The sequence below is a fragment of the Anomaloglossus baeobatrachus genome, chromosome 2 (genome assembly GCF_048569485.1).
Source record: "Anomaloglossus baeobatrachus isolate aAnoBae1 chromosome 2, aAnoBae1.hap1, whole genome shotgun sequence".
NCBI lineage: Eukaryota > Metazoa > Chordata > Amphibia > Anura > Aromobatidae > Anomaloglossus > Anomaloglossus baeobatrachus.
This window is the reverse complement of record NC_134354.1, coordinates 505,882,588-505,903,696: the sequence shown is the minus strand read 5'-3', so window position 1 is coordinate 505,903,696 and position 21,109 is coordinate 505,882,588. Positions and strand designations below refer to the sequence as shown.

Sequence of the window (21,109 nt, the reverse complement as noted above, 5' to 3'; positions counted from 1 at the left end):
TGTCTATGTCTCTGTCTGACTATTTCTATCTCTCTGTATTTGTATCAGTCTATCTGTCTCCATCTCTGTCTGTCTCTCTCTATCTCTGTGTCTGTCTCTATGTGTGTGTCTGTCTGTCTCTTTGCCCGTCTGTCTCTTTGCCCATCTGTCTCTTTGCCCGTCTGTCTCTTTGCCCATCTGTCTCTTTCCCCATCTGTCTCTTTCCAGGGCTGTCTCTTTCCAGGGCTGTCTCTTTCCAGGACTGTCTCTTTCCCCGTCTGTCTCTTTCCCTGTCTGTCTCTTTCCCCGTCTGTCTCTTTCCCCGGTTGTCTCTTTCCGCGGAACGGAGTTAAATTTTTCTGTCAAAACATAGTCTACGACGCTCCCTGGGTCACACGGGGCATCTGCGCAAAATTTCATGATTGTAACTGCGATGGTGCGGATTCCTTTAGCGGACATACATACACACACACACACATACACTGAGCTTTATATATCAGCTATATATATATATATATAAAATCAGCTTTTATGTTTCCACACAGGCTGCAGAGTGGGTTAACTAAGAATCCATCAGTGAGTTTTTCTAATGAGGAGTTAGCAGCTCATTATATGTCATTTACTGACCACTTGTATGCTAATTTATGACCACAGATGACATCAAGGTTGAGAACTTTGATGTGGTCATTAATTGGGGGAGACTGGCTCAAAAAAAGTCATAAAATAGTTACAAACTGCCCATCAGAACAGCTCACTGATATATTCTGTGTTAAATGGGTTATCCGGCTTATTTTGACTTTTTTTTATTATTAAACTATTAGGCTACATTGGGGCAGGTAAGTAGATAGAGACCACTTACCTGCCCTGCTGTCAGCCCCTCTCCCCCGGCTCAGAGTGGTCATGTGACTGCTCCTGCCGCGATTTTGCTGCTTCCGGTCATTTCATGTCAACATGGGCAGGACCATGTTGACATGCAAATCTGTAACAGCTTGTTGCCGCCCTGTTGGGCGGCTACAGTGCGTGAGTCTCCGCCCCCTTCCCTGCACCCTCCCACACATTCCTCCGCACCCCGTACTCTCCCCGCCCACGGTGTCACCGCCAGCACCTGGCCCCCTGCTCAGGATAGTAGAAGTACCCTTTCAGTCTGTGTCCCGCTCCAGCCCGGCGGCTGCCTTCATTGCAGTGTGTCTCTGCCCACATGCAGATTCTCACCCTGCAGTGCTGGCTGCCGCAGGGAGGATGAACGCTGCTGCCAGGAGGTTAGATGACATCATTACCTGCGGTGATGATCTCCTCTTCACTCCTGTCAGCGCGGTCACTTACGCCTATGCCCGCTGCGTTCTCACGTCACTAGCGGTGACGTCACGGGCGATACTGCTGAGAACGCGGCGGGCATAGAAGGCAGTGACAGCGCTGATGGCAGGACTGCAGGAGATCGTCACATCAGGTAATGATCTCATCTAACCTCCTGGCAGCGCTCGTCATCCCCTGCAGTGACCTGGGCTGACCTATTGATGTTAGCTCAGGTCACTGCATTACTCTCCCAGCCAATGGGGAACATTCTGTTCTTCATTGACTGGGGGGACATTGTCTATGGTATGGATAGTCATGTGTCCCCCTTATTGGATTACATCGGACCTGGATTTGATTGTTCTTGTCAATAAATTGGTGAAAGAGAGAATGTGGGGAGTGTTTTTTCAAATAAAACTTTTTTTGTTGTCTATTTTTTTTATTAGTGACTGGGTTGGTGGTGTCGGGTATCTGATAGACGCGTGACATCACAAACCCTAGGGCTTGATGCCAGGTGACATTACACACCTGACATCAACCCCATATATTACCCCGTTTGCCACCGCACCAGGGCAATGGGATGAGTTGGGGAAAAGCGCCAGGATTGGCACATCTAATGGATGTGCCACTTCTGGGGCGGCTGCGGCCTGCTATTTTTAGGCTGGGGAGTGTCCAATAACAGTGGACCTCCCTAGTCTGAGATTACCAGACCCCAGCTGTCTGCTTTACCTCGGCTGGTGATGCAATTTGGGGGGACCCCATGTTTTTTGTTTTAAATTATTTATTTAATTTAAAATAACGTGGGGTGCCCTCTGTTTTGGATTATCAGCCAAGGTAAAGCTGCCAGCTGTGGTCTGCAGGCTGCAGCCATCTGCTTTACCCTAGCTGGCTACAAAGGATAGGGGGGACACCATGTCGTTTTTTTTTTTTTTTTAACCTTCTTTTTTATTAGATTTTAATAACAATAATCATATAATACATACATTATGATTATGTTAAACTACAAAATTACAGATTATGTATCTCCTCGAATCCCAACCCCCCTCCCGACCTCATTTTTTTTTTTATTTTTTTTTTTGGCTAAATACAAGGCTAAGCACTCTTTAGTGACACATGAAAGTCACTAAAGGGTGCCAGCTTAGAATATGCAGGGGGGTGGGACATTATATAGGTCTTTCTCATGTATCTATTCATCTATCCATTATCTATCTATCTGTCTATCTATCTATCCCTCTATTCTTTCATTCATTCATTCATTCATTCATTCATCCCTCTATCTCTGTCTCTATATCTATCTATTTATCTCTACATCTACTCATCTATTTATCTTTCTTTCTGCTTCCGTTTTTTGCGGTCCGCAAAAAAAACGGAAGGCACACGGATGACACACGGATGCATCCGTGAAAAAATGGACCGTTTTTTGCGGACCGCAAAAACGGAACGATCATGTGAATGTAGCCCACATATGTTCCCTATGGGGGTAGGGGTCGGTACAGAACGATGGTGAGGGGGGGCTCGGTACAGAGCGCCGTGTGTGTTTGTGTGTGTGGCTGGGGGAGGGTTGCAGAGCCTGATGTGATGTGGGGTGCAGAGTTCAATGTGTGTGTGTTTGTGTTTGTGTGTGTGGTGTAGAGCCCGATGTGGGGTTGTTTTTTCCATTGTTAGAGTGATAACAGGTCAGGTGCTGGGGCAGAATGCTGACAGGGAATGTGTGTGCAGGGGGCGGGCAGAGGGCGGGCAGGGGGCGAGCCTGGACAGTGAGCGCGGGCAGGGGGCGAGGCTGGACACTGAGGCCGGGCGGTGCCAGCTCTGACTGAGGTTTTGCACAGGAAGTGGTCAGTTTGCTTGTGCTGAATGTAAACAAAGAGCTGCAGAGACTAAAGGGATAATTCAAGAGGAACAAAAGATAGAAAACCAAAAATAACAATGTAGGGGTGTTTTATATGACAATACAGCACAGATAAACTCAACATTTTTTGGTAACTCCTTTAACGCATTCAACAAATAGCAATGTTCAAGGAAACAAAGGCGCTTATAAAAGCAAAAAAACTGTGAATCATATTTACTGAAATCCAGTTGCAAATATTATTTGCGAAGTCACAGTTTGCACAATTGTTGGGTATTTTGCATGGTAATAATGTATGACTCACTAACAATAGGAAATATTGCAATGAAAATGAAGATTTATAATGTAAATGTCACCATCTTGTGCTACAGATAGTAAAGGGTAATATGAATCTAGGATGAGAGGAAGCCACAGTCATTACTTGTCATTGATTAACTATCCTCACTCCGGTATCTTGACAGTTGTTCTTTGGCTGCCCTTCTACTTCTGTCTTTGTAGCCACTAGCAGAAGACGATGAAGGAGAATTGCATGACATTTTACATTCAGAAATAGCTTTTACCGAGTGGAGTGATAACCTCAAGATCTCGGTGTTCTCTTTAAGTCATACATCTCATGTGTTGTTGAAAATGAAAAGCTCACAAAGTAGAAGCTCCCACATCAGATAACGATAACAGACGTACACAGAAGTATACAGAATACTTTTACCGTTGTGTAATATGTGATAATGAACATTTACTTGGGAATGCTTATATTTATTGTAAGGTTCAACTGAAGCAAGAATCTCCATGTTATGAGTTGGAAAAAATCTGTTTATCTGTGGAAAGCCCTTACAAACGTCATGGAAAATTCAGGTATGTGTGTGTGTAATCCTCCAAGTATACAACAGATGAGATAATAAAATAAAGACCCACATAAATCACTTGTCAAAATAGTACTATTATTAGGCAGTTAGAATTTACCTCTGTAATATGCTGATAAAAAAGGCAGCTTCTGATTGGCTGATACATATAATATAGTATCATTATTTCTTAAAAAAACATTTTTGTGAACTTCATGGTAATCTTTCATACAGAAAATTAAATTTAAAAGAAATTTATAATCTAGATCAGCCCTTCTCAAACTTTGTTTTTATTTCGGCCTCATCAGACAGACCAAGCTCATGACCGGGCACCATCAGACAGACCAAGATGATATCTGGGCCTCACCATCTTTAGTTGATGTCCCTACTGAAAATAACTATGTTTCTCAATCTTCCTTTTTGTCTCCTAATCTCAATATTACTGTCATGACTATAGCTTGGCTCTGACAGGGTTAAATCAGGTGGATGGGGTCTGTGCGGTCTTGCCTCTCGCCACTTTATTATTGTGTGGAATCCTCCGGAACATCGCAAGTAATAGCTTTGCTCTGCAGCGTGCGCTCTGGTTCCTGTGAGTTTTCTCTGATCTGTCCCGCTACCCAGCCTACCTCTCTCTGACATCCGTGCCCCTAGTTCTGTTCTACCATCCTGTTTACCTGACCCCGGTCCCATTCTGTGTCTGGGCCTCCAACCCCTTCTCTGTACTTACCTGATCTCCTGGCCTCCGACCTCGATAACATCCCCTGACTTTGGCTCTGCTCCCCTTCGGCTCCTGACATGACTCCTTGGCTTCCAACCCCCTTGCTTCCATTTGACTACAGCTTGCTCACCTTCTTAGTTAGACGTGACATCCCGGTTTTGACTTTAGCTTGTTTGACTATTCTGATGCTTGTGCTAGCAACCTCTTGTGGGCTTTTTGTCTTACTTCACTTAGAAGTTTGATCTTCTCTAAGTCCCTGCACCCCCAAGTGGAAGCTTGACAATTACATTACAAGTACAAAATGACTCCATTATATGGTTAAACTAGAGTTGTGATTTGCATAGGAGTCGGCATGTGCTGACTAGACTCTCCTCTGCTTCTCTCAACTCTTAGAGAATAGAAGAGGATTGAAAGATGCTGGATAAGACTAGTTGGCAGGTGACCACAAGCATGCAAATCACATACATATGGTCCCATGATTGCCCACTGACAAGAAGGTGTGCACATTGCAAACTGTCATGATTCTGCAGACTTTTCATTTCAGCCTAGAGAATCCCTTTAATATGATCCTTGTGCCCCATAAACAGCATCATGTTAGCAGCAGCTTATCCTCAGCTAATGCTGGGTGATGTACTGCTGATAGCAATTATTTTATACTGATGTTAATAATTCAGGAACGCATCTTGCTCGCTTGTCGTATGGCCATTGGCATATTTTTGTGGGCCAAAAATTAGCAATAGGCCTTCTTTTGAGCTTGTTCACCATTTGGCTCATGTAAATATGCCATTAGGTTTTTCTTGCTTATAACATTACTCATACTCTGTTATTATGTGGAAAGAGAATTATTTCCTAATGTTCAAGAAAGAGCATTGACTACCAGAACGCCGGAGAATATATCAAGTAGCTGGAGGTTATAAAGACATATAAATCAAATGTTCCTAACCAGCCAGGAGATCTGTGTGCTACAGGCAGTCAGCAGTGCAAGGGTCAGAGGTATCCGCTGTCGTCATGTCCTTGCAGATGTAAATAATATCTGGGCAGTCTCTGACCCCTCCCGGCTTACAAACACTATAATTTTACTATTATTTTAAAGAGACATTCTACTAAATTTCTGTATCACTAAAATGATCCTAAATACCTGCTGACATTTATGCATGATCAGCAGATATCATACACACATGACAGGTATGTGGGGCCATAACATCATTGGCACCACACACCTACGCACCTCAAATGTGGAAATGTGTGCTACCAGAGTACCCCTTTAAAAGGGTTAACAGCCCCTTCTTAAAGTGAACTCGTCAGGAGCAATATGCACCCAGAACCACGAGCAGTTCTGGGTGCATATTGCTAATCCCTGCCTAACCATCCCTGTATATACTAGCATAGATAAAGAGATCTTTGGAAAAAGTATTTCTAAAGATCTTTTATAGTATGCTAATGAGCATGGGGACTAGTCCCCTGGGCGTTAGTTCCCCTGGCTAGTTGGCTCCATTAGCATGATAGTACACCCCAGTGGTTGTGCTATCATGCTAATGAATGTGCAGCATCAGAGGCTGATCTTACTCACATCTCTGCTGCCATCTCCATCCAATGCTGGATTTCGGCTCAGTGTGCATGATTCCGGACTTCTGGTCATGCGCACTACTTCAGTTTCAAGCCGGGACGCGTACACGCGACTTCGTAGTGCGCATGACCAAAACTCCGGGGTCATGCGCACTGAACCGAAATCCAGCGTCGGGCGGCGATGGCAGTGGAGAGGTGAGTGAGATCACCCTCTGACGCTGCGTATTCATTAGCATGTTAGCACGCCCACAGGGGTGTGCTAACATGCTAATGGAGCCGACTAGCAATGGAAGAAACATCCTTGGGACTAGTCCCCGCGCTCATTAGCATACGATAAAAGATCTTTGGAAATACTTTTTCTACAGATCCCTTTATCTATGCTACCAGTGGCAGGAACGCCTAGGCAGGGATTAGCAATATGCACCCAGAACTGCTCATGGTTCTGGGTGCATATTGGACCTGACAGGTTCCCTTTAATAATAGCCCTGGGTGTATCTTGATATAAACAATCTCATGTGACCACTGCAGTGAAAAACAAGATTTCTTCTACTCTGTTGGAATAGTGAAGGTTGCAGCCGATCAGCAGCCATATGACGTTGTTTGTGTCAAGATATTGACAGGGAACTCAGGACTGAGAAAGGAGAACCCTCTCTGGTTTGAGAGCTAAGTATAAAGTTTATTTTAGGCCTCCTTCACACGTCCATGTCTCCGGTACGTGTTTGGTCCGTTTCCTCACGTGCCGGAGACACAAGCATACGTAGACCCATTAAACTTAATGGGTCTGCACTAGTGTGCGTGTTTTGCCATGGACTGTGTGTCCATGTGGAGCATACGTGTGCTCGTGTGCTCCTCACGTACACATGTCCATTTTTCTCCGGCATCACGGGTGTCACACGGACAGCACACAGACCGCACGGATGTGATCCGTGTGACATGCACCGGAGAAAACACACGTGTTTTCTATACTCACCTTCTCCAGCACTGCTGTCTCTGCCACTGCTGGCACTTGCTTCCGACCTCCGCTCATTATGCTCATGTGACGCCCTGACAAAATCAGGTTTTCACAGGAGACTGCATCCATCTTCCAGATGCAGGATTCCCTCCTCCTTGGCCTTCCAGCACAACCCCACACACAGGTACAAACAACAGCCACAAAGCCTAGTCACCCCCCCAGGACAATAGGGACACACCAGTGGACAGGGCCAGGCAAATGGTGACGCCCACCTAGGGGTCCTGAGGTGTCAGGTTAGAGAACATGTCAGTGAGAGGTGAGACACAGATTAGTCTGGAGAATGGAAGTGAGAGGAATGGAGTGGTAGTCGGGGGTTGTGGGTCCCAGACTGCCGGACTGCTTGGGCTGACTGGGTGGCGGACAGCGGAGCGGGGCCGCGGGCAGCAGAGATCCTGTCACGGGGGACCTTGGGTGGACCGGGGCGGGGTTGTAGCCCGCCGGTGCCGACAGCGGGAATCCGGTCTGGAGGCCGTGCACAGTCGGGGTGCCCGGACCCTAGGACGAGGACAGCTTCAAGCCCCTTGTCAATTAGCCAGCAGGGGACAAGATTCCACGTCTTGTCCCACCAGTAGACCCAGATAGAGCGAGACGGAAGCCCAACGCGAGGGATTGGGCGTCTGTAAGTGCCTGTAAAAATCCCAAGGGTCAGATCTCGCGGGCAACAGCTCCCACAACAAAGACACAGGGAGCGGACTTACCCCGTTTCATACAAGAAATTTGCGCAAACCGACATTAAAAAATTCCAAAATTTTATTAACAAAAATACGTAAACAACAATTCTTATTTGGTGGGCATGATATCAGCAGGGAATTGGAGATAGAAGACAATTGTTGTAATCAGGTCCAAAAGGTATAACATACATAATCACAATCAGAGTATCAATTCATATTAAAGCCATGCACTGTACAAACAAAGTAGATTAAGGCAAACCCCCGTTATATAATCCAATAGGACAAAAATGAAAGAGCTTTCCAGACAAGACATTTGTTTCTTTAGGTAATGATGATTTTGTTCTGATTATATTACTACACTTTGAGTCATGCACTTTGGATTACTGTTTACATGGGCTGCTTGGGTATACTAGTGCACTTTGGAGTTTAACACTATCGCCAGAGCTTATTATTAGATCTATATTGATTGTTGGGCTATACTTTATATTTTCCTCTGGCATATGTTATACATTGCCGAGGAGGGGACCTTGTACATTTTTGAATAAGCATGTTTATTATTGGGAAACTTTACCATCTTCATATGGCTCTGTGCATCCTTATAGCCTACTGTTTCATGCAATTGTAGGGGTACCTCTTTCATTTTTGTCCTATTGGATTATAAAACGGTGGTTTGCCTCAATCTACTTTGTTTGTACAGTGCATGGCTTTAATATGAATTGATACTCTGATTGTGATCATGTATGTTATACCTTTTGGACCTGATTACAATTGTCTTCTGTCTCCAATTCCCTGCTGATATCATGCCCACCAAATTAGAATTGTTGTTTACGTATTTTTGACAATAAGATTTTGGAATTTTTTTATGTCGGTTTGCGTAAATTTCTTGTATTATGTTCTAATGAATAACGCTGACTCAGGGTCAAATACTGTATCTAGGCTTAATAGCCTTTATTGACCTGTCTCATTACAGCAAGTATTTGATCTATTACCCCATTTCATGCAGACTAGTCAACACACAAGACAAAAACACTGAAGTGCAGGGGGAAGGGCCCCTGTCTTGTCAACTGGTGTGTGGGACTTTAGCACACCCCTCCGGAGGTTACCGGTATCCGGCACTTGGTTTACTACTTGGAATTTGTGTAATTTATTCTACAACAGTGAGTACACCGGTATCATCCGGTCCAGCCTGCAGACGGCGCCCCAGTCCTGCACACCACCTACACCTGGGCCCCGGGACAACACCTCCCCTTCCTGTGGAGGGGATACCATCCTGCTGCCCTGCTGATCAGCCCCGCGTGCCCCCATACCAAGGCAGCGGCGGTGTCACTATTAGAGATGAGTGAACCGGTCGTGGTTCGGCTCGAGTTCGGTTCGTCAAACGGAGGTCTCGTTCGAGTTCAGTTCGTCGAACGTTCGACGAACCGAACTCGAACCGCATAGGAAACAATGGCAGGCATTCACAAACACATAAAAACACCTAGAAAACACCCTCAAAGGTGTCCAAAAAGTGACAAACAACTCACAACACAACACAAACACATGGGAAAGTGACAAGGACATATACTCATGCGAAAACAAAAGAGCTGGAGGAGGAGACAAAGATATAGGCATGGCACGCCCTTCTAAAATCATGTAAAACACCGCAAGGTGACTCCAAGCGGAGTATCCCTTTTTTCCAAAAATTGGGGCCCACACACACCCACCCATTCAGTGGCAGCACTTGTGCCCTAGTTGTACACTTCACAGCTAGATTTGCATCAAGCACATTCAAAAATACGCCATACTTAACCGTCCCCAGGATGACACCGGGGTAGGTAGCAAAGTCTTTCCTGATCCCAGCTCTGTTCATCTTGGCTCCTTTTAAAAAACACGGCAAGCAAGGGTTACTCCAAGCGGAGTCTCCCTTTTTTCCAAAAATTGGGCCCCACACACAACCAACCCCTTCAGTGGCAGCAGTTGTGCCCCAGTTGTACACTTCACAGCTAGATTTGCATCAAGCACATTCAAAAATACACCATACTTAACCGTCCCCAGGATGATACCGGGGTAGGTAGCAAAGTCTTTGCTGAACCAAGACTTGTTCATCTTGACTCCTTTTAAAAAACACAGCAAACAAGGGTTACTCCAAGCGGAGTCTCCCTTTTTTCCAAAAATTGGGCCCCACACACACCCACCCCTTCAGTGGCAGCAGTTGTGCCCCAGTTGTACACTTCACAGCTAGATTTGCATCAAGCACATTCAAAAATACGCCATTCTTAACCGTCCCCAGGATGACACCGGGGTAGGTAGCAAAGTCTTTCCTGATCCCAGCTCTGTTCATCTTGGCTCCTTTTAAAAAACACGGCAAGCAAGGGTTACTCCAAGCGGAGTCTCCCTTTTTTCCAAAAATTGGGCCCCACACACACCCACCCCTTCAGTGGCAGCAGTTGTGCCTCAGTTGTACACTTCACAGGTAGATTTGCATCAAGCACATTCAAAAATACGCCATACGTAACCGTCCCCAGGATGACACCGGGGTAGGTAGCAAAGTCTTTGCTGAACCATGACTTGTTCATCTTGGCTCCTTTTAAAAAACACAGCAAGCAAGGGTTACTCCAAGCGGAGTCTCCCTTTTTTCCAAAAATTGGGCCCCACACACACCCACCCCTTCAGTGGCAGCACTTGTGCCCCAGTTGTACACTTCACAGCTAGATTTGCATCAAGCACATTCAAAAATACGCCATTCTTAACCGTCCCCAGGATGACACCGGGGTAGGTAGCAAAGTCTTTCCTGATCCCAGCTCTGTTCATCTTGGCTCCTTTTAAAAAACACGGCAAGCAAGGGTTACTCCAAGCGGAATCTCCCTTTTTTCCAAAAATTGGGCCCCACACACACCCACCCCTTCAGTGGCAGCAGTTGTGCCCCAGTTGTACACTTCACAGCTAGATTTGCATCAAGCACATTCAAAAATACGCCATACTTAACCGTCCCCAGGATGACACCGGGGTAGGTAGCAAAGTCTTTGCTGAACCATGACTTGTTCATCTTGGCTCCTTTTAAAAAACACAGCAAGCAAGGGTTACTCCAAGCGGAGTCTCCCTTTTTTCCAAAAATTGGGCCCCACACACACCCACCCCTTCAGTGGCAGCACTTGTGCCCCAGTTGTACACTTCACAGCTAGATTTGCATCAAGCACATTCAAAAATACGCCATTCTTAACCGTCCCCAGGATGACACCGGGGTAGGTAGCAAAGTCTTTGCTGAACCATTACTTGTTCATCTTGGCTCCTTTTAAAAAACACAGTAAGCAAGGGTTACTCCAAGCGGAGTCTCCCTTTTTTCCAAAAATTGGGCCACACAGACACCCCATCAGTGGCAGCACTTGTGCCCTAGTTGCAAACAGGATGTTTTGATTTGCATCAAGCACATTCCAAATCCACAAGCATTTACTCTCCCCAGGATGACACAGTGGTAGTAAATTCCTTGTGGATCCATGACTTGTTCATTTTGATGAACGTTAGTCTGTCCACATTGTCACTGGACAGACGCATGCGCTTATCTGTCAGCACACACCCAGCAGCACTGAAGACACGTTCAGAGACAACGCTGGCAGCTGGACACGACAAAATCTCCAAGGCGTAAGTTGAGAGCTCTGGCCATTTTTCAAGATTTGAAGCCCAAAATGAGCAAGGCTCCATTTGCAAAGTCATGGCATCGATGTTCATTTGGAGATACTCCTGTATCATCCTCTCCAGCCGTTGACTATGTGTCAGACTTGTTGTCCCTGGGTGGCCTTGCAATGGACGGTCTAAAAAAATTATGAAAAGATTCCATAAAATTGCTGTTACCAGCACCAGATACGGTGCTACTGGTACGGGTAGACTGTTGAAGATGACGAGACCGTCCCATGTTTGTCAAGTTACAACTGGGAGATTCACTCCCTGCACCTGCACGGTTGTTTGGTGGAAAAGCCGAGCTAAGATCGAGTAACAGCTTCTGCTGATACTCCTGCATACGTGCGTCCCTTTCTATGGCTGGAATTATGTCACAAAATTTGGACTTGTACCGGGGATCTAATAGTGTGGCAAGCCAGTAGTCATCATCACTTCTGATTTTGACAATAAGAGGGTCATGTTGGAGGTAGTGCAGCAAGAAGGCGCTCATGTGTCTTGCGCAGCCATGCGGACCAAGTCCACGCTGTGTTTGTGGCATAGAGGTGCTAACCGTTCTTTCTTCCTCTGACATCTCCCCCCAACCTCTTTCAACAGAAATTTGACCAAAGTCTCCCTCATCCGCTGAGTCTTTCATGTCCATGGACAGTTCGTCCTCCATTTCTTCATGTTCTCTTGCACCTTCCTCAACATTTCGCCTGCTACCATGCGCCCTTGTTGATCCCTGTCCCCCATGGTCCCATGCCTGCCGCGTTGGTGATGATGAACGTCTGGACCTTGGTGATGTTGTTGTGTCTTGCGCATATGAATCCTCCTGTAGTTCCTCCCCTTCCTGTTGTCCCACCCCCTGACTCCGAATAGTGTTTAGCGTGTGCTCCAGCATGTAAATGACTGGAATTGTCATGCTGATAATGGCATTGTCAGCGCTAAACATATTCGTCGCCATGTCGAAACTGTGCAGAAGGGTGCATAGGTCCTTCATCTGAGACCACTCCATCAGGGTGATCTGCCCCACCTCTGCATCTCGTTGGCCCAGGCTATACGTCATAATGTATTGCACCAGGGCTCGGCGGTGCTGCCACAGTCGCTGTAACATAAGGAGAGTCGAATTCCAGCATGTCGCCACATCGCATTTCAGGCGATGAACCGGCAGGCCGAAAGATTTCTGGAGCGATGCAAGTCGCTCAGCTGCGGCGGTTGAACGGCGGAAGTGAGCAGACAGTTTTCATGCCCTGGTCAGAAGGCCATCTAGGCCAGGATAGTGTGTTAAAAATTGCTGGACAACAAGGTTCAACACGTGAGCCATACAAGGCACGTGTGTCACCTTGCCCAGGCGAAGGGCCGCACCCAGGTTTGCAGCATTGTCGCACACGGCCTTACCAGGCTGCAGGTTGAGTGGAGACAACCATTTATTAAACTCGGACAGCAGAGCTGACCACAACTCCCCATCTGTGTGACTCCTATTCCCAAGACATGTCAAGCTAAAGACCGCCTGATGCCGTTGCGCTCTGCTGCCAGCATAGTAATGAGGGGTGCGTGATTCCTTCTGCACAGTGCAAACGCTGGTGGCATGACCAGGCAGGCTTGGGGCGGAGGTGGAGGACCCAGATGAGGTGGAGGAGGCAGAAGCAGTGGCGGAACTTGGACAGACAGAGGATTGACACACAAGTCGTGGAGACGGCAAGACTTGTGCAGCAGACCCTTCACCATCTATCACCATAGTTACCCAGTGCCCAGTCAGCGACATGTAACGTCCCTGTCCATGCTTACTGGTCCAAGTATCGGTGGTGAAATGCACCCGTTGACACACAGAGTTTCTCAAGGAAGCGGTGATGTTGTGTGCGACATGCTGGTGTAGCGCGGGCACACCTTTCTTAGAGAAGTAGTGGCGACTGGGCATCTGATACTGAGGCACAGCGACAGACATAAGGTCTCTAAAATCCTGTGTGTCCACCAGGCGGAAAGGCAGCATTTCGGTAGCCAAGAGCTTACAGAGGGATAAAGTCAACCTCTTAGCTTTGTCATGGGTTGCAGGAAATGGCCTTTTATTTGTCCACATCTGAAGGACAGAGATCTGGCTGCTGTGTGTAGACGATGTTGAGTAGGGTGTCCCTGGAAAAATGCAGCTTTGTGAGGAAAGTGCAGGCGTAGACATGATGTCGCCTTCATCCAACATTGGTGCTTTCGATGTCTGAGAGAGCTGTACACACGTACTTGTTTCCCCTTCCAAACCAACTGACGACCTACCAAGCAAACTGCCTGTTGCGGTTACAGTGGTGGAAGTTGTGCGTGGAAAACCAGGTGTGACAGCTGTCCCCACAGTCCTAGAAGATGAAGAGCGTGCGGATGCAGTAGAAGGGGCAGGCGGTGGATGGTTCGCTCCGCTAGGCCGCATTGCAGCACGGTGAGCTTCCCACCGGGACATATGATATTTATTCATTTGACGATTCATGGAAGAAGTTGTCAAACTGATGAGGTTTTGCCCTCTACTAACAGAATCATGACAAATTTTACAGATCACATAATTTGGTCGATCTTTTCCTATGTCAAAAAAGGACCAGGCTAGGCAAGGCTTAGAGGGCATGCGACCTGCTGATCCACCCCGACTAGTGCTCAGAGGCACAGTGGTGGCTGAGGATGAAGTTGTAGACGTGCTACCAGTACTCCTACTCTGTCCAGGAAGGCGCAAGGTAACTTCGTCGTCAGTTGCATCCTTCTCCACCGTCTTTGTTGACCTCCTCGAGGGCCTGACTGTGGGTTGACAGTAGGTGGGATCTAGAACTTCCTCATCAATTGTTGTGTTTGCACTCCCCTCACCCTCAGACCGAGCCTCTTCTTGCCCTGACCGAATATTTAAGTTGTCATCCCAATCTGGTATCTGCGTCTCATTGTCATCAGTATGTTCCTCATTGTCTATAACAACAGGTGTTACAGTTTGTGAAAAAGGATCAACATTATGCTCAGAAACTTGGTCCTCATGGCCTGAATCAGAGTCACAAAGGTTCTGGGCATCACTGCAGACCATTTCCTGGTCTGTACTCACTGTAGCTTGGGAGCAGACCTCTGATTCCCAGGCTATAGTGTGACTGAACAGCTCTGCAGACTCAGCTATCTCAGTTCCACCATACTTTGCAGGGCAGATGGAGACTTCAGAGCTGGGAGAAAGCAAGTTTGATTGGGATGACAACTCAGAGGACTGGTGTTTTTTGGATGCGGTAGTTGAGGTGGCGGAGAGGGCACTTGTTGGACCACTTGAGATCCATTCAAGCATTTTCCTTTTTTGGCCATCATCTACCTTTGTTCCAGTTGTTCGTGTCCGTAAAAAAGGGAGCACATCGGATTGTCCACGGTAAGTAGAAGACATCTTACTTTTGCTGGAAGATGGTCTATCTTCAGCAGATGTTAATGGAGCTTTGCCACCTTCCCCACGGACAAACCCTTTTTTTCCTTTTCCAACACGCCTCTTCCCCTTTCCACCAGCATCTGTCATTTTGCCACTCATTTTGATTGCAACAAGATTGTGCACTTAAAATGTGGTAGTAAAAATTGAGAGGTGGTGTAGATTTCAGCGGTGGTCTAGCATTATTAACAGCAGAATAAACAACAATAATTATCCCTGACAATGCAACTATGGCCCTTAAACAGTAGCAGCAGTGTTTGCTAGTATAATGGCTTAGTAACAATGAGTTTGAGTGTGCAATGCAGGCAGACGTGCTGCAAATATTTTTGCACTAGTGGGACAATATAGAAGTCCAACAGCCACTTTTAGGATGCCACTAAGTTCACTCAGTGTTTGCTAGTATAATGGCTTAGTAACAATGAGTTTGAGTGTGCAATGCAGGTAGACGTGCTGCAAATATCTTTGCACTAGTGGGACAATACAGAAGTCCAACAGCCACGTTTAGGATGCCACTAAGTTCACTCAGTGTTTGCTAGTATAATGGCTTAGTAACAATGAGTTTGAGTGTGCAATGCAGGCAGACGTGCTGCAAATATCTTTGCACTAGTGGGACAATACAGAAGTCCAACAGCCACTTTTAGGATGCCACTAAGTTCACTCAGTGTTTGCTAGTATAATAGCTTAGTAACAATGAGTTTGAGTGTGCAAAGTGCAGGAGGGTACAGTGGCAGGGTTGTGGGTCTCTGGGTAGAGGAAAGGAAGCCTCCCTTTCTATCCCTCCTAATGGGGAAATGCAGCAAGGAAATCCCTGACCTTAGCTACACAGACGCTGTCATCTTGTGTAGCTGTTAAACTCTGTTTTCACGGACCTGTCACCTATGGCTCTGACCCTGCCGCTCTTGGCTATTAAGAATTATGTACATGTACTAATTGAGTATTTCGGCAGTTTTCTACCTCTGTTAAGCCTGCTTTACACGTTGCAATTTCGCATACGATTTCGTATGCGATTTGCAACACCCCCATCGTATGTGTGGCACGTTCAATTTGTTGAACGTGCCGCACAAACGATTAACCCCCGTCACACATACTCACCTTCCATACGAACTCGATGTGGGCGGCGAACGTCCACTTCCTGCAGTGGGAGGGACATTCGGCGTCACATCGACGTCACACGGCAGGCAGCCAATAGAAGCGGAGGGGCGGAGCTGAGCACGACGTAAACATCCCGTCCACCTCCTTCCATCCGCATTGTGAGCCGGGAGCCGCAGGACGCAGGTAAGATCTATTCATCGTTCCCGGGGTGTCACACACTGCAATGTGTGAAACCCCGGGTATGATGAACAATCTGACGTGCAATTCTAGAGAAAGGTACGATGTGTATGCGATGAACTTTTTACCGTTCAATCGCAATCGCACGTACCTGTCACACACTGCAATGTACCTTACGATGCCGGATGTGCGTCATTTACGACGTGACCCCGCCAACACATTGTAAGATACATTGCAGTGTATAAAGCAGGGTTTAGTGTAAGCCAAAACCAGGAGGGGAACAATCAGAAGAAAGTATAATAGAAACATGTCACCACTTCTGTATTTTGTCCTCCCTCCTAATTTGTGGCTTTGAAATACTGAGGTAAAAAACTTACCAAATACTCAACATGTGCACGTTGCCTAAGGTTCCCATGGAAAACTTAGGGCCTTGGTATTTATGTGGATTTTATTCTGTAGAGACCAAGTGCATATCTTCTTCCCCAAAGGCAGTGACAATTTCTAGCAGGATAGTGTGTCCTGTGCCGCCCCTTCAGCGGATCGAACCGCTCGGATCCGGGGGTGGTGATAGTTCGTGACTCGGGGATCTCCGGACCCAGGGGCTTAGGGGCCACACTCAAATGAAAATGGGAGTATTTACAGGGGATTTGGTATAATTCGTGATGCCACCTGTGGTGTACGGTAATTGGGAGTACCGCCGCTGCTGTTGGAAGTACCCGGGGTGATGGAGTGGGGCAGCAAGATGACGTTGCCCTCCACGGGTAGGCCCCGGGACTCTAATTGGGGATGCGGGAACGCAGTGCAGGGGTCAGTCGGGTACTCACTAAGCAATGAAGCATACGCTGACAACAGGGTAAACCAAGTCTCAGAACGCCGTTGCCTCTCAAGGGGAGCTCATCTGGGTCCCGTCTCCTACAGTACTGCCGGTGGTCCATAACCTGCCTCCTGGCACTAAGTTTTAGATTGTCCGTTGTGGCCCGGTAGCTTGGAGCTATCCGGGTCCCGCTCCCCACTGTGGCTAAGTGAAGGAGCCTGCTCTCAGAGGCTCATGCTTGGGATTTCAGTGAGCTACTTGCTAGGAAAGCCCTACCTCCCTCGTTGCGCTAGTGCCCTCGATCTCTGAGCTGGTGGGAACAGTTCATAAAGGCTCTGCCTCCGCAGGTTAATTGCCGTACCTTTGGTCCCTGACCGGTGATAGGACTAGGCTGCTGACCGTCTTCCTTGGTGGGTCCCAGGCACCTAGCCTCAATCCCCTGCGACCGGGGGACAGACTCCTCTAGGTCCAGACCTCCGCTTGCGACCTAGTTTGCCTCTCCCCTGGGAGCTCCAACTCCTAGCTTCCTCAGAGCTCCTCACAGCTCGAGAGCTACCGCTCAACTGACTTGACACCTCCCACCCCCCTGTCTGACCCCTAGGTGGGCGGCCCTATTCCTGCTTAAGCAGCCCACTGGGCTGCCTAACAGGTGTAGTGCAAGGTGTATCTAGGATTTGTGAATGCTGGTGGAGGCAGTACTGAAGGATAGAGACCCAGAACCATGGGGGATTGAATATTGTATAGGGAGGGCAGTTTGTGCAGTACCCTGTGACAACCTGAATAGTCCAGGGGCGTCACATTCTGCTTTGGTTAAACGTAGCTCGTCCCCGAGCTACAGGACATCCAGAGGTTTATTTATTTATTTTTTTTTATTAACTTCAAAGATAAAAAAGAATAACATTTTTATTAACATTTTCGGTTTTCATCCCTTATAAGGGAGGCACATTTACTTAAACGTTTCGTTAAAACTCATAGAGTTCACCTTTTATAAACTATGGAACGCTACCGGTTGTATTGGTAGCAGGAGCTCAACCTGCTCCTTTGCAGCCCCTTCCTGCGACAGTCCAGTTCCAACTTCCCGGATCCCATTAACCCGCCACCCAAACAAACCTGACCCACTGCATTCCTACTTGGGGTCTGTGACAGGGTGAAAGTCCCGGATTTTAAAAGGACGACTCTGGTATGAACAGGAGGTGCAACTTATTTACAATGAGCACAAGTCAGTGTTGGTCGCAACCAGTCCCGCTGCCATGGTCCATCTTTACTACTACAATATGTACAGATAAGAAACGGAGTCCATGCACCAGGTGCAAACATTATATAAACTTTCTCAATCAGATGAGGTACTCTGTTGATTAAAACCTGGTAATCATCGTTCTTCATATAATAACAACACTTATCATTTCTCAAGAAAAATATCAAACTAATAAAAACAATAAAAGAAAACACAGATTTCTAGCAGTTTTAATTCTAGATAGCCTGGTACCACTACCATCAATGCTTGTAACCTACAGTGGAGGCTGGCATGACCAGCTCATCTATCATAACAAGCCTTTTCTCATCCAAGGCATACCAGCACTGCTCTCCACAATGCCGGGTGTATGAAACCACTTCTCCCGGCTCCAGGTTACAGCCCGGGTGCCCCCTCGGGAGATGCTCTTCTACATCTCTCCGGGAGCCAAACACCCCCACCATGAGGCCTGCTTATCTAACAAACCCCCATCCTCGGTCGGGGTCAAACCTCTCTACAAGACCTTGGTACCGCGGCCCTCTGACTCAGGAGGCGGCACTTCTCACACACTCCTTCTCTCTCTCGGTACGGGCAGCAACCTCCCGTCGTCGCTGATCTCGTGTTGTCATCTCCAGGTATAGCTTATGTTGTTGTCGTTCCCAGTAGAGGGTGTCAGCGTCTGGCCTCACCTCCCTTACTGGCATGGATTGTAGGTATACTTTTGTGGCCCCAGCAGCCACTAGGACGCCACGCGGCGGCGGAACTTGCATCTCAACAAGCTCCGCCCTGGCAGGTAAAAGAACCGACTGCTCCGTTGCCAGGGGTGCAGAGTCTGGAAGCTCTGTATCAAGGGACCGGCCCAGTGATGCGGCCGAGTCTGGTCAGGCCGGTGTTTGGGTAGCCGATGTCGTGGCCTGGTCGGATTGGATCTGAGACTCTGCATCTTGTTCTCTACAAACGGGCACTGGAGGTTCCGCTGCCGGTATAGGAGTAGGCAGCTCGGCGTCCGCCGAGGACGAGGGTGGCGGTGGCGGAGTGCTTGCGACGAGTGGGGGCAGACTGGACCCCGCAGCCATATAGGCCGGGTCAACCGGGGCTGTGTAGCTGCTTACCTGCTCCTCACATGGGACTTCGATCTCACGGGCTCGAACCAGCATTGCCAGGCTCCTCATCTCTTTCCTCCAATGGTCCAGGATAAAGAGGAATTGCGTCCGCATCCTCCTGCAGAGTTGTTCAGATTCTTGCTCGATCCAGGTCGCGGTCCCAGGAGCAGCGCGCTCTGGTGACCAGTCTTGTGCTGCCGCCATCTTGCCTCTGTGGTACCCAGGAATGTTATGGCAGAGTCCTGGCATCCCTGCTTCACTTCCGCTGTTATGTGCAGTCACGCCCTCTCGGTTTTCGCCAGCCACTCACTTTCGCACTGGGGCCCTCTGGGAACTTCCAGTTCCTTGCAAACTCTCAGGATGAAGGGTAGGGCTTCAGCTTTGCGCGCTTTTGGTCTGGAAGATGACACTTTGGTGCCAAAGATGGTGTAAAATGGCAGAAACGGGACTTTTGACACACAGCTTCGCTTTTCAAGGCGCACGTCACTCAGGTTAGTGGGCCCAGTTCGTATCCTGTTCATGACACCAGAAATTTGAGGTGTGCCGCCCCTGCAGCGGATCGAACCGCTCGGATCCGGGGGCGGTGATAGTTCGTGGTGGTGCCTGCTCTCAGGGGCTCATGCTTGGGATTTTAGTGGGCTGATTGCTAGGAAATCCTTATCCCCCTTGTTGCGCTAGTGCCCCCAATCTCTGAGCTTGTGGGAAAAGTCCATAAAGCCCCTGTCCTCCTCAGGTTAATTGCTAGGTCGCCGGAAGCTTCTCCCCGACCTAGGGTCCGTGTACCCCGTCGTACCTTCGGTCCCGGACCAGTGATAGGACCAGGTTGCTGACCATCCTCCTTGACAGGTCCAAGGCACCTAGCCTCAATCCCCTGCGAACGGGGGTCCCACTCCTCTAGATCCAGACCACCCTCTGCGACCTAGTTTACTTCTCCCCTGGGAGCTCCAACTCCCAGCTTCCTCAGAGCTCCTCACAGCTCGAGGGCTACCATTCAACTGACTTGACACCTCCCACCCCCCTGTATGACCCCTTGGTGGGCGACCTTATTCCTGCTTAAGCAGCCCACTGGTGTGCCTGACAGGTGTGGTGCAAGGTGTATCTAGGATTTGTGAATGTTGGTGGAAGCAGTACTGTAGGATACAGACCCAGAACCATGGAGGGTTGAATACTGCATGGGGAGGGCAGTTTGTGCAGTACCCTGTGACGACCTGAATAGTCCAGGGGCGTCACATGTCCCGCCACACTACAAACATATTTCAGGAATGGTTTGAGGAACATGGTAAAGTTAAAGATGTTGACTTAAGCGGGCTTTACACACTGCGACATCGCTAATGTGGAGTCGTTGGGGTCACGGATTTTGTGACGCACATCCGGCCGCATTAGCGATGCCGTTGCGTGTGACACCGATAAGCGATTTTGCATCGTTGCAAAACAGTGCAAAATCGCTAATCGGCGACACGGGGGTCCATTCCCAATTATCGTTACTTCAGCAGTAACGAGTTTGTTCGTCGTTCCTGCGGCAGCACACATCGCTGCGTGTGACGCCGCAGGAGCGAGGAAGCTCTCCTTACCTGCCTCCCGGCCGCTATGCGGAAGGAAGGAGGTGGGCGGGATGTTACGTCCCGCTCATCTCCGCCCCTCCGCTGCGATTGGGCGGCGGTTCAGTGACGTTTCAGTGACGTCGCTGTGACGCCGCACGGACCGCCCCCTTAGAAAGGAG

General features: G+C 48.1%; 1 protein-coding gene across 1 annotated transcript in view; it reads left to right on the top strand.

Annotated features, from left to right (window-relative positions):
• CFAP47 (cilia and flagella associated protein 47) overlaps window positions 1-21,109 on the top strand; it is a 1,094,449-nt gene that overhangs the window by 387,218 nt on the left and 686,122 nt on the right. The window contains 1 exon segment of the mRNA XM_075333814.1: window positions 3,879-3,967. Within this exon segment, the coding sequence (XP_075189929.1) occupies window positions 3,879-3,967 (89 nt within the window).